Here is a 12,700-nt window from a genome sequence, read left to right on the forward strand (position 1 = left end):
CTTCATTAAACAACAAGCACTATGCTTAGTGCGGGAAACCCATTGGGCATTCCCATGGCATTGCTACACTTGGAGGGTTCATGCAGAGGGAGCAATAGCAATGCGAGTGCACCTCAGGTGTTTGACACCCATTCGGCCTAATCCCAGGCACCAAGCCCTCAGACTTATGCATATCTAAGTGCAGATGCAGGAAGAGTCAAGCCATCATCGCCCATAATTCATGATGGAGACTGCCGTGGTTATATCATCTCCTGCAAGTAAGAGTTGCTACAGGGATCGTCCTGCCAATAGCTGTGAAGGTTACCATATAATTAATTGCTTACATGTCAGTTGCTGATGTTAGCCTTCAGTCTGCTGATTCATCAACCAAGTGACAGAAGCTTTGGTTACAGGAGAACACTTCCACCAGTTTCCATGAAACAAACAAGCGCAACATGGGAAACTGTCAAGCATCAGAATTTTTTTTAAAAAACTGAGTGTAATTCGCACAGGTTTTAAATCCTTCTAACACTCACCGAGACAATGAGGGGATCGATGCATTACTGACACACTTAGCCAGGGGAAGTAAGAAATTTGATAACTTGTTTCACATTAACAGTAGGCCATCCATTGGAGATGGTATTCTCTAGTACGAAGCAGGGAAAAATCTGTGCAGAAAAAACACTCAGGAAACTGGTTCCCAAAGTGGGATATGCATATCCCTGGGAGGTATGACAGATATTTCTGGTAAGTACATTTCTCCTTTTTTAAATTCATTCATGGGATTTGGGCATCACTGGCTAGACCAGCATTCACTGCCCATCCCTAATTGCCCTGGTCACCACTGCCTTCTTGCACTACTGAAGTCCATGTGGTGTAAGTACACCTACAGTGCTATTAGGGAGGGAGTTCCAGGATTTTGACCCCGTCACAGCAAAGGAATGGTGATATATTTCCAGGTCAGGATAGTGTGGGGCTTGGAGGGGAACTTGCAGGTGGTGATGTTCCCATGCATGTGCTGCCCTTGTCCTTCTAGGTGGTGGAAGTCGTGGGTTTGGAAAAAGTGTTGTTGAAGGAGCCTTGGTGAGTTCCTTACTTGTTTAATTACAGGATTTCAGGGATGGGAAATTTTTTCCAACCTCCAAGGGTTCTCAACACAAGTGTCTCTGGTACTCAAGCTCATGTGCTGTCACTCACCTTCCTGCTACTTCTTCAATCACAGCTCGTTTTTTTCCTGTGCTTGCTGCTGATAGGTACACTACTGAGGTGCAGTGGTGCCTATTAGCAGCAAGCATGGGAGAGAAACAACCTGTGATTGGAGGAGGAGCGAGTAGCAGAAAGCTGACTGTCGGTGCATGAGCCTAAGTACCAACGTGGCAGTGGTGTGAGATCAGCAACTGCTGGTCAAAGCATTGTCCAAGTGGAGCTGTCTCAAAAAGGTACACAACCATCACCCTGGTGGAGCTATCTCACAAAAGGAACTGTACAAAGGAGTGAGTGGGTGTAGAGTGTTTGGGAAGAGGGGCTGCTGACTGAGTGAATGAGGGATGAGGAGGGTTGGAAAGGGGGGGGAGCTGCTGATTGAGTGAATGAGGGGTGAGGGGTGTAATGGGGGACTACTGAGTGAGTGATCTTGTTTGGGCAGGGGGAGGGGTGGTAACGGGGTTGGAGGTGTGCTTATGCTTTAACAAACTGCTCATTCAACACAATTTTTTTTATTTACCATTAATTTCATATGTTTACCTGTAATGTCTAAACATGTAAAAATGATGATTTAGAACCACAAAAAAGTTATGGCACAGAAAGACACCATTCAGCCCCTCGTGTCCGCGCTGGCTGAAAAAACTAGCCACCCATTCTAATCCCATCTTCCAGCACCCAATCCATTGCTTTGCAAGTTACAGCACTTCTGGTGCAGATCCAGGTACCTTTTAATCAGTTGAGGTTTTCTGCTACAACCACCAATCCAAGTAGCAAATTCCAGACACCTACCACCCTCTGGGTGAAAAGGTTTTTCTTAATATCCCATCTAATCTTCTACCAACCACCTTAATCTGTGACCCCTGGTAACTGACCTCTCTGCTTGGGGAAACAGGTCTTTCCTGTCTACTCTGTCTAGGCCCCTCATAATATTGTACATCTCAAATCAGGTCACCCCTCAGGCTCCTCTGTTCTAAGGAAAACAACACCAGCCTTCCCAAAATTATCTCAAAGCTGCAATTTTCAAGCCCTGGCAACATTCTTGTAAATCTCCACTGTGCTCTCTCCACAGCAATTATGTCCCTCCTGTAAAGCGGTGACCAGAATTGTATGCAAAGTTCTAGCTGTGGTCTAACAATCTTTTTGCACAGTTCCAGCAGTACATGCTGCTTTTGTATTTTATACGTTGTCCAATAAAGGAAAGCTTTCCATATGCCTTCTTTCCCACCTTATCTATCTGTCCAGTCACCTTCAGGGACCTGTGGACATGCATTCCAATGTCTGTCATTTCCTCTACCCCTCTCAATATCCTCCTGTTTATTGTGTATTCCTTTGTTTTGTTTGCCCTCCCAAAATGAATACCTCACTTCTCCAGATTGAACTCCATTTGCCACTTTTCTACCCACTCAACCAAACCATTGATATCATTCTGGAGTTGACAGCTATCCTCTTCACTATCAACTACATGGTCGAATTTTGTGTCATCTGCAAATTTCCCAATCATGCCTCCCATATTTAAGTCCAAATCATTAATATGTACAACAAACATCAAGGGAGCCAACACTGATCCCTGTGGAGCACCATTGGAAACCACTTTCCATCCACGAAAACATTGATCATTGCCCTTTGTTTCCTGTTACTGAGCCAATTCTGGATCCAACTCTCCACATTCCCCTATATCCCTTGCGCTTTTACTTTTCTGACCATTCTGCCATGTGGGACCTTGTCAAATGCCTTATTAAAATCCATGCAGACCACATCCACTGCACTATCCTCATCAATTCTCTTGGTTGCTTCCTCCAAAAATTCAATTAAGTTTATAAGGCACAACTTTCCCTTAATAAAATTGTGTTGACTATCCCTGATTAATCCATGCCTTTCTAAGTGACAGTTTATCCTGGAGTTGATTCTAATAATTTTTCCACCACTGAAGTGAGACTGACTGACTACAAAATGTGTGATCATTAAAGGTTGTTTAAAAAAAGCTGCAGGTACGCAAAAAGTTGGTAAATCTAATAAGGGGGCATGCCCAAAAAAGTTTGGGAACCATTGGCTTAAGATGATGCTGACTGTGTTAGTTGGCATGCTGACTCATGAATCCCTTAATGGGGAAGAGATCAAGGGGTCAGCCCTGCCCCTAACCAGGAGATAAAGACTAAACTCATGCATTTAATGTCAGTCAGCTATGTTGAAATAGAGCTGCTGTCCTTCAGGTGCAGTTGCTCTCATGCTTCCTCAGAGAACATTTAAATTACGATAATAAGTTGGTCATACTAAATCAAGAAAAATCAGCTTCCTCTCCATTTCTACTGAGGATTGTCAGAGCACCCGCTCCGTTGTTGCTATGATCACGGAATCAGCTCTCTGATACAGAGAATAGTGACACTGAGCCTTCCTTAATGCTTAAACTGACTTACCCACAAAAGGATAACCTGAAAATCACGATACCTGACCAAAAATAGGCAGTGGAAAACTGGCAGCATGAACTACAGTATAAAATCCATCCACCCTTTCAACTGATCAATAATACGAGAAGAGAATTACTGGCAGCCATGGAAAATTCATTCTCCAGGCAACCTCTTCCTCCTGGTTGAGAAAGAAAAACGCATGGAGTTTTCCAAGCAGAATCTATTTTTTTCTAACTCATTCATGGGATGTGGGCTTCACTGGCTGGGCCAGCATTTATTGCTCATCCCTAGTTGCCCTTGAGAAGGTGGCGGTGAGCTGCCTTCTTGAACTGCTGCAGTCCATGTGGTGTAGGTACACCCACAGTGCCTAGGTCGATGCCGGGTGGGCCATCCGGTTTCATTTAATTTTTGAGACTCTGTAGCAGTTTGATACAACTGAATGGCTTGCTAGGCCAGTTCAGAGGGCCTTTAAGAGTTGACCACATTGCTGTAGGCCTGGAGTCACATGTAGGCCAGACCAGGTAAGGGCAACAGATTTCCTTCCCTAAAGGATATTAGTGAGCCAGATAGGGTTCTATTCTCTGTTCTACAGATGCCTATTTAAAACAGAAAGACAATGGGCTAGATTTTGAACTTACCGCCCAGATGTAAGACTAGCATTGCTAATCGATGGTCAATTATAGCAGCTCCTGAACTTGACTTACATTCCCCATAGAAATTCAAGTGGTTTCTATAAGGACAGCTGATCTGGAATGTTGCTTTATGCTTGGGTGGCAAGTGGAAAATCTACTCCAACGTGTTCAATTTAATAGAAACCATTCAGTTGCCTTTTGCTTTGCTCTGGAACAAATCCATGGTGGTTTCAGCTCTGCTATAAAAAAGCTCAAATAGAAACTCCACAGGCAAGATTTTATTCAAATATGTGTCAGCAGAAACATCGGTGCTGATGGAGACTCTCAGCACAACACCTTACTTGTTAAAAAATATACAGAATTATGCTACACTAGATGGATAGCTAAACCAGAATTTCAATATCACCAATTTCTGTTGAAATGCTGAAGCGTGGCCACATACTGGATCAGTATTTCAAGTACTCAGCCTCTGCTCCTGCTCATCAAGAAGAATCCTTTTGGGACAACAAGGACAGGTTTTGTTCTGTGGTGATGCAGTTTACCAGTCTAAACAAGGATCTGATGGAGCCAGAGCTTAATAGTAGCAAAGTATGCTGAGGCTCTTGACTTGCTGGGAAAATTAATGTAGTATTTAATATTCAAAATCAATGTTAATTTGTTGGTTCCAACTCCTTCCACAGCAGGCAAAATGGAACTTCGGTGCTGCAGCTAATGTGAAACAGCAGATGAGACTGCATATACATACCACTAAACTGTTTCAGCACTAATTAGCCTCATAAACACCAAGAAAATTTTACCTCACATCTCAGAGCAGGTTTGAGTGAATTAACACAGCAACAGATATCCAATTAACAATAACTTACATTTCTACAGTGTTCGTTCCATGTGCAGAGAGAGCTTTACAGGACAATAGTTACCAAGCAGGGATAGGGGGCAAAGAAAGATCAAGGGCAGGGGGGAGGGAAGAAACGGAACGATTGAAGAAGACAGTCTTGAGGTTATTTGGTTTAGGCAGAAAGGGAAGAGGCAAGGAGGAGATGCTAAGGAAAAAGTTTCCACAGGGCAGAAGTGGCTCCAGATTATTAACCACAAAGGCAAGACCCACAGGAAGTATGCCAATGCTGCGCCATTATTGAATTCTCATCAGCAAACAGAACTCTCTACAGTAGCAGGAGTATACTTGAGAGTCACTTTAGGTTTGTAGTTGACTCAAAGTCTAATCAATGCTGGCAGAATTGATTTTATTTGCTTCAGGGTGAAGTGAGAGTTAGCCATTTAAGTTGATGTGAATGCTTTTATGGTACAATATTGCAAGTGGCATAGAAATTCACCGTTCAGTCAGTTAGCGTTCAATCTTTTTCCCACGTCATTTTATCCTTGCTTATTTTGTATCAATCTTCCATCTAAAGTCTGTCCTCCTCCTTGGATCTCCAATGACAGAACTCAGGGAAGAACAGAAAATACAAGTCCTCTATCACCCTAGTGTCAAAAGCATTCGTCAGGTTAATTGGAATCTTTTAACTCAGAATTTACTTTAGTTTCTGAAGAAGGTGCATTAATATCCTATTTGCTTTATTCCCAATGGAAAACAGCTTTATTTCTATGAACGTTGCTAACAGCAGGTATTTTTCTTAAAATAAAGCAGACCAAAATTGGAGGTCAATCATTCAGATTTTTGTTCTTTTACCACTTCAGAAACACTCCTCGAAGTTTCAGTTCTATTATTATGTATCGTTTTTTTTTTCTCTCTAATGCATGTAAGATTAGGAACATTCATGCAGGAAAATAAAACACTTTCAATTTCAGACAACCAGTTTTAGCTTCAAGCATTCATGTATTGCACAGCTCTGTCTACAGTAACAATGCAAAACAGCCTCAAGCTCAGAAAAAGCACTTTCTAATTTATTTGAATGCCATTTTTCCACGGTGTAGCAATTTTTTTTATTTCCAACATTGTCAATTAGTGAAAAGTGGAGACTGCTCATCCTGTACGCCCATTAGGACTGCCCAAGCACATCTTGCATTGGATTCTCATAGTCAGTAGACAGAAGGAAGTTCCATCCTATCAGTCTGTGCCTGAGTTTGAAGCAGGTTTCAGAGAGGAGAGCTTAGTGTCTAACTCACTGCATCACCCAGTCACACATAAGCAGCCTTAATTGGCAAGGGCCACACTCTTTAAATCATGTTCTGCCTTAGGTCATTCCATATTACACATTCTAAATGGAAATCAATATTTTACTGCACACAGCTATACTAACAAAAGGAAAATGGTTCCTTCAGGTATCAAGTTAGTGCTAGAAAATGGTTTTGAAAATATCCATGCAGATAATAATGTGCTTTAAAGAGTTAATGATAATATAATAAAAGTGAATTTCGAAACTTTAAGAATCAAATCAATTCAAAACGAATGTTTCATATTGTGCCACAGCTATATCAAGAATTAACTGCTCTCAAGTACTTCATGATACAAAATAAAACAGTTTTCATGATCTACAGTTTTCAAATGCAATCCAAAATATATTAGTTGAAGATCTGTCAATTTGAGCTTGTAAATCATTCAGGGTCAGCAGAAAATGTTCTGACCTCACAAATTGATAAAGTAGTTTTCAAGGAAAGTGATGTGCTCCTGACAGAAGCTCAAATCCAATGTGCTTCTCTTTCCTCTTGGCTCAAATGTAAAAAGACATTTATCCTCCTCTTCATAAATCCTGTCTTGTGCTATACAACATTCTTGTCCATCAGAGATAAGCAAGCACAATTGCTCCCTGACCTCTCCCTATGAGGAGCTATTTGCGAATGAGCTCAAATAATGTCTCTTCCACTACCTCCCTATTACCTGGCAGAGACAGGAATCCTACATCAAGGATGCAAACCCAAGTACCATTTCACTAGAGCATTAATGTATTGTACAGCCAATCTGTCAGAGCCCGGTCTCTTCCAAACTCAGTAAAAAAGATATTACAGCTTCAAATCTGATAGATCAAATGTGAAGTACTGCTTTGGAGTTAGTAAGTAAGGCAAGAGGTGTCTGAAAGCTCATGAGTATGTAAAGAAGACAAATATTTAATTTCTTGAAATAACTCAAAAATCACATTATTCAGTTACATAAATTAAACAATTTTATTAGATTAGAAACTTTTCTTGTGTGACATCCCAAAGGTCAACCTTGTAACTATTGTTACATATTGAAAAATAACCTGGGGACTTATTTCTTCTCAATCTCTCTTCTCAAGTTTTCGCCACTGTCACAGAATGAAAACTAATCAAAGTCACAAATTACATAATCTGTTACTGAAGTCTATTCTCTGTCTTCATTCCCCTTGACGTCTCTGCAAATGTGACACAATCACAACCTTCTCTTCGAATGCCCCTCCTCCACTGTCTAGCTGAATGGGACTGCCCTCACTTGCTTTCATTCTTATCTACCTGACTGAAAATTTTTTGCAAAGGCTTCTCCTTCCACCATGGAAACTTAAGCTTTGAAGTTCTCCCAATAACTGAACCTTGGCCTGCCTACTTCCTCAACTGCATGCTAACCCTTGGCAACATCATCCAAAGAAAAGGTGGTCAGCTTCCTCATTTAAGTTGATGACATCAGTTGTGCCTCTATTAACCCTTCCACTTTCTCGGTGTTCTCAGATGTTATATGCAACATTGGGTGGAATTTAATGCCTCTCGGTGGTGAGTTTGGAGGTGGGATGGGCATTTAATCGGGCAGGAGGGACATTGAAGTACAGAGGGACTTGGGTATCCTTGTACATGAATCGCAAAACGTTAGCATGCTGGCACAGCAAGTAATTAGGAACGCAAATGGAATATTGGCCTTTATTGCAAGACGGGTTGTGTATAAAAGTAGGGAAGCCTTGCTACAGCTGTACAGGCGGGCATTGGTGAGACTGCATCTGAGCGCTGTCTACAGTTTGGGTCTCCTTTCTTAAGGAGGGATATATTTCCATCAGAAGCAGTTCAATAGGCTGATTCCTGGGGTGAATAGGTTGTTTTATGAGGAAGGATTGAGTAAGTTGGGCCTATGCTCATTGGAGCTTATTCAATCATATAGGAATTTGAGGGGACTTGACAGGATAGATCCTGAGAGGATGTGTCTTCTCTTGTGGGGGAATGTGGTCAATGGGGCACAGTTTAAAAATAAGGGGTCTCCCATTTAAGATGGAAATGAGGAAGAATTTTGTTTCTCAGAGAGGCATTAATCCATGGAACTTTCTTCCACAGGAACAGTGGAGGCAGATCACTGAATATATTCAAGGGTGAGTTAGACAGCTTTTTGATCTACAAGGGGGTCAAGGGTTACAGGGGACAGGCAGGAAAGTAGAATTAAGGCTACAATCAGATCAGCCATGATCTTATTGAATGGCCGAGCAGGCTCAATGAGCCAAAATGGCCTACTCCTGCTCCTATTTCTTATGATCTTCCTATCAAAGTGGATGAACTCATATTTTCCCTCATTATACAGTAATATCTTTTCTTTGGATGACGTTGCCAAGGGTTAGCATGCAGATGAGGAAGAAGGCAGGCCAAGGTTCAGTCATTAGGAGAGCTTCAGAGCTTATTAAATAATATTTAGTAGGAAATAATATGCAAAGAGGCAGTTGAGCATTCCTTCAAAGGAGTAACCTCACTGCTGCACACACCGGCCCGTAACTTCCGGTGGGGTGGCAATTGGGTCAGATTGCCATTTGGTTCCTATCTCTCCCAACATTCCGACTCAGGCCGGGCAAGACCTGTGTAGTGCAGCGCGTTGCCACAGCCTATAGCCAAGGGCAGCTCAGTTGAAGGCAAGTAAGCCACGCCCTTTTTATGGCATTAGTAAATTACTGTTACATTACAGGTGGTCTAGGGGTTGGGGGGGGGGGGGGGGGGGGGGGGGGGGTGGAGTTGGGGGGAGGAGCGGTGGGGAGGAGAGTCTGGGGGTTCTGTGACAGCTGTTGGGGGGCGGGTCCCGTGGGGGATGTCAGGAGAGGTCAGTACAATAGTCACCCAGACACTCAAAGTAGTTTTTGTTCTTCTATTTTTTTCTGGGTAACTATTGCTGTAGGATAGTCGGAACCATCCAAAGTTTGCAATTTAAATCAAATTATAGAATGCCTCCCAATGCAGGGCAACCTCCCGGTTACGCTGCTTTGGAGTTCAGAAATTATGAGCCACCATGTCATTTCCCTTCTTTATCCTCTCCTGTACGAGAGTGATTGGAATATAAAAAGAAGATCCTCAATGAATTAACTATCTTTGTTACATGCACTTTCAACTGACAAGATCTGTTGCAAGTATAGAAAAACAATACCCAGGTCAAATCTCATACCACAAGCTGTACAACATCAAAAGCTTTAGATCTATTTTAATTCTATTGCATGCTGAAGGGACACTGGCTTTACTGAAAAGTACTTTAATATCCTGTTTTATTTGGGGTGAGGCCAAAGTAACCATTGTTCACTCTTGTTCAGTTTACAGCCTAAACAACGTAATAATGCATTTGTATTAATCAATTTTGTTTTGTAAATTAGTAAACACTTTTAGAATCATGTATTTTCAGGAGCTTATGTCTCTTTAAGGTGTAAATTTTTTCCTCAAAAATGAACATAATTTACCACCCTCATACAGAGGTACTTACAGACAGGTCAAGTTCCTGCTCAGCTTTACAAGAAGCACAGTTATTTCAGTGATGCACAGTAGTCATTCTTATTCAGGCCAGCAGTGATTGGAGCTCATGCCAAGTTCAAGTCATATCAAATGCTGAAATTGGCTCACTTAGAATTCTCCGCAGCACACAGCACATCCCACTTGAAAAAGTGATTACAACTTAGGGTTGGTAGGATGGCAACAAAGGAGTGCAGGAATGCTCCTCGGAGTTTAACTGCAGTGCTAAAGATCAATGTCTGCCTGTGTTCAGTCCCTCCCTCTACTGACAGCTTTTCTCCCTTTTTTACAATCACTTCACATGCCTGGCCACCTTCCTGGCAATTGTTTCCCACCTTCCACCCATTTCAGACTCTTCAGGACCTACCTGAAGGCTGCTGCAAGCACCCTGAAATTGTAAAGCACATTGCCAGCACATGCCGCTTATAAGTGAAGCCCTAGGTCCAATATCAGATGGGCCTGAAGCCTACCCATACCACTGCCAGGGTAATTCACTACATCCTATATGTGCAGGCAGGTAATTGAAAATCAGTTTATGCCCAGCTTTTTTGTTTTAAATTAAACACAAAGCCAAAGAAACAAAACCTAAAGAAACCACAAAGATGACAATTTGTAACTCGCTGCATTCTTGTTCAGATCAGCCGTATTTTTGATCAATCACTGAGATTTGAAATTGTGCTGTGAGATTTTATCATGAAAATGCTTAGCATGCTTGTGCCAAATTCATTTGTTCACCATTTAAATGGAGGTTTTAGTCCATTTGAAATGAGTATTCTTTAAATCATGCACTGCTCCTTACCTCCACTTCACACTCAAATTCTGTGCCATCCAGAAGGGTCACCTTGCAAGGCATGGTCTTTGGTTTTTTGGATCCTTTTAATGGAGATTTAGGGGTTTTGCCAGGTGTTGTCCTTTCTGAAGTTTTGTCATCATCAGTTTCTCCAACATCCAGCTCTTCAACTACCTTTGGAATGTTTTCTGTTTTTTTATCTTTCTCAGCATTCTGTAGGGAAAAGAAATTAAAAGAAGGTTAAACATTAAATACATTAAGGGTTTGATTTTCCTAGTTTGCATGTATGCACAGACTTGTTTTATAACTAAAAGTAGCCAAAATAGCTTTCTTTTAAAATACATTTGCCTTTTTATGCTGCATGTTCTTCCTTATTCGCATCTGGCCAAAGACATAGCATAAATTTATTGAGCAACATTTTTAGAACTCTGTTATTGGTTTAAAATAAAATTATGGGTCACAATAATTACTAATTCACTATAAGCATATTGCTACAAATTTAGAATTTTCAAAAAATTGACACATGGAAATCTTTAGCGAAATGATTATTCTTCTCATGAAATCCAGAAAAACAGCAAATATTCTTCAGATTCTTCAACTCCGTTTTGTTGACTAGAGTCTCATCCAGGAGTCAAATCCTCAACAGCAGCTGAATAGGATCCCTCTTTCAGCTGCAATTTCTTACATTTCTAAACACTTACTCACCTCTATCTATTTATAATTCCATTTAAGCTTTTAAAGTTGAAGTGTGTTAAATATTTAAAGATACGTTTAATTAAAAAGGCAGATGGCAAATAGTTGTGGAAATAGGTTATGTTTAAACCAGTTTGTTTGAAAATCCCATTGGTCTGTAATGAGAATTTTTCAGTATTGCAAAATGGGTCAAATGTATTTTTTAAAAAGTCCAGATCTGCCCTATAGTCCAACATATCCTTAGTAAATCGTAATGCCCAGGACTGAATGGATGGAATACTTGAGATGAAGTCTCATCAGTACTGCGTAAATCTGTAACATAACTTCCATCCCTTTGTATCCCAGCCCTCAGGATAAAAAGGTCAATATTCCATTCACCCTTTTAATTTTCTTGTACCTGGTCACTGGCTTATAGTGTTTTCTGTTCTTGAAACCCTGAACCAGTCTGCTCATCTACATTTCCTAGCCTCTCACCATTTAGAACATAGCTATCTTTCCATCCAATTTAGCTTTCTTCAGTCCAAGGTGGGCAATATGCACTTTCCTCCAATGAACTCTGTCACAGCTTTGCCCACTCACTTAATCTATCAATATTCCTTTGCAATTTTTGGCTTCCATCTACACTATTAACAATGTCACCTACCTTACTGTTGTCAGCAAACTTAGATGCACAATTCTCTATTCCTTCATCTAAATTTTCTATAAATATGGTGAAAAGCTGAGGCCTCATTGCAAATCCTTGTAGAATAAAAGCAGTCACACCATGTCAATTTGAGCACATCAGTTATCGTTAATCCATGTCTCCTACCTTGTAACTAATGCCTCAACTCTATGTCTTCCTTTCCCTTCAACTGAGGATTCCCTACCCACCCCCCCCACCCCCCACAACCACCACTACTGTGGTTGACATATTGGTTCTATTTGATACACTCCTGCTCTCATTCCTTTCCCTCCCCTACCAGAACGACAACAGGCTTTTCCTTGTTCTCAACTTCTGCCCCACCAGCCTCTGCACTCAAAGGATCATCCTCTGTCATTTCTGCCACCTTCAGCATGATGCACCATCAAACATCTTTCTTCTCCTCCCCTCCCCTCTCAGTATCCTTCTGGATACCCTGATCCATTCCTCAATCACCCCCAACAACCCCCCTCCCCTTCCTATAGGACCTTCCCACATAAGTAGAGGAGTTGCAATACCTGCCCTTTGACCTTCACCCTTCCACTTCCCAGAATCCCAGATGAGGTGGAATCTTGATTAGACATCAGAGATCGCTGCTGCAGGTTGGAGAGCTGGCAAAAGACCCACACGAACTCTTTTCTGGATGGCCCGCTAAACCACAACCAAT

General features: G+C 41.5%; 1 protein-coding gene across 12 annotated transcripts in view; it reads right to left on the reverse strand.

Annotated features, from left to right (window-relative positions):
- LOC121286861 (band 4.1-like protein 1) overlaps window positions 1–12,700 on the reverse strand; it is a 278,934-nt gene that overhangs the window by 107,193 nt on the left and 159,041 nt on the right. For all 12 annotated transcript variants that reach the window (XM_041204025.1, XM_041204027.1, XM_041204020.1 and 9 more), the window contains one exon: window positions 10,671–10,874. In XM_041204025.1, the coding sequence (XP_041059959.1) occupies window positions 10,671–10,874 (204 nt within the window). The remainder of the gene's footprint in view (window positions 1–10,670; window positions 10,875–12,700) is intronic.

The sequence above is a fragment of the Carcharodon carcharias genome, chromosome 14 (assembly GCF_017639515.1).
Source record: "Carcharodon carcharias isolate sCarCar2 chromosome 14, sCarCar2.pri, whole genome shotgun sequence".
Lineage (NCBI taxonomy): Eukaryota > Metazoa > Chordata > Chondrichthyes > Lamniformes > Lamnidae > Carcharodon > Carcharodon carcharias.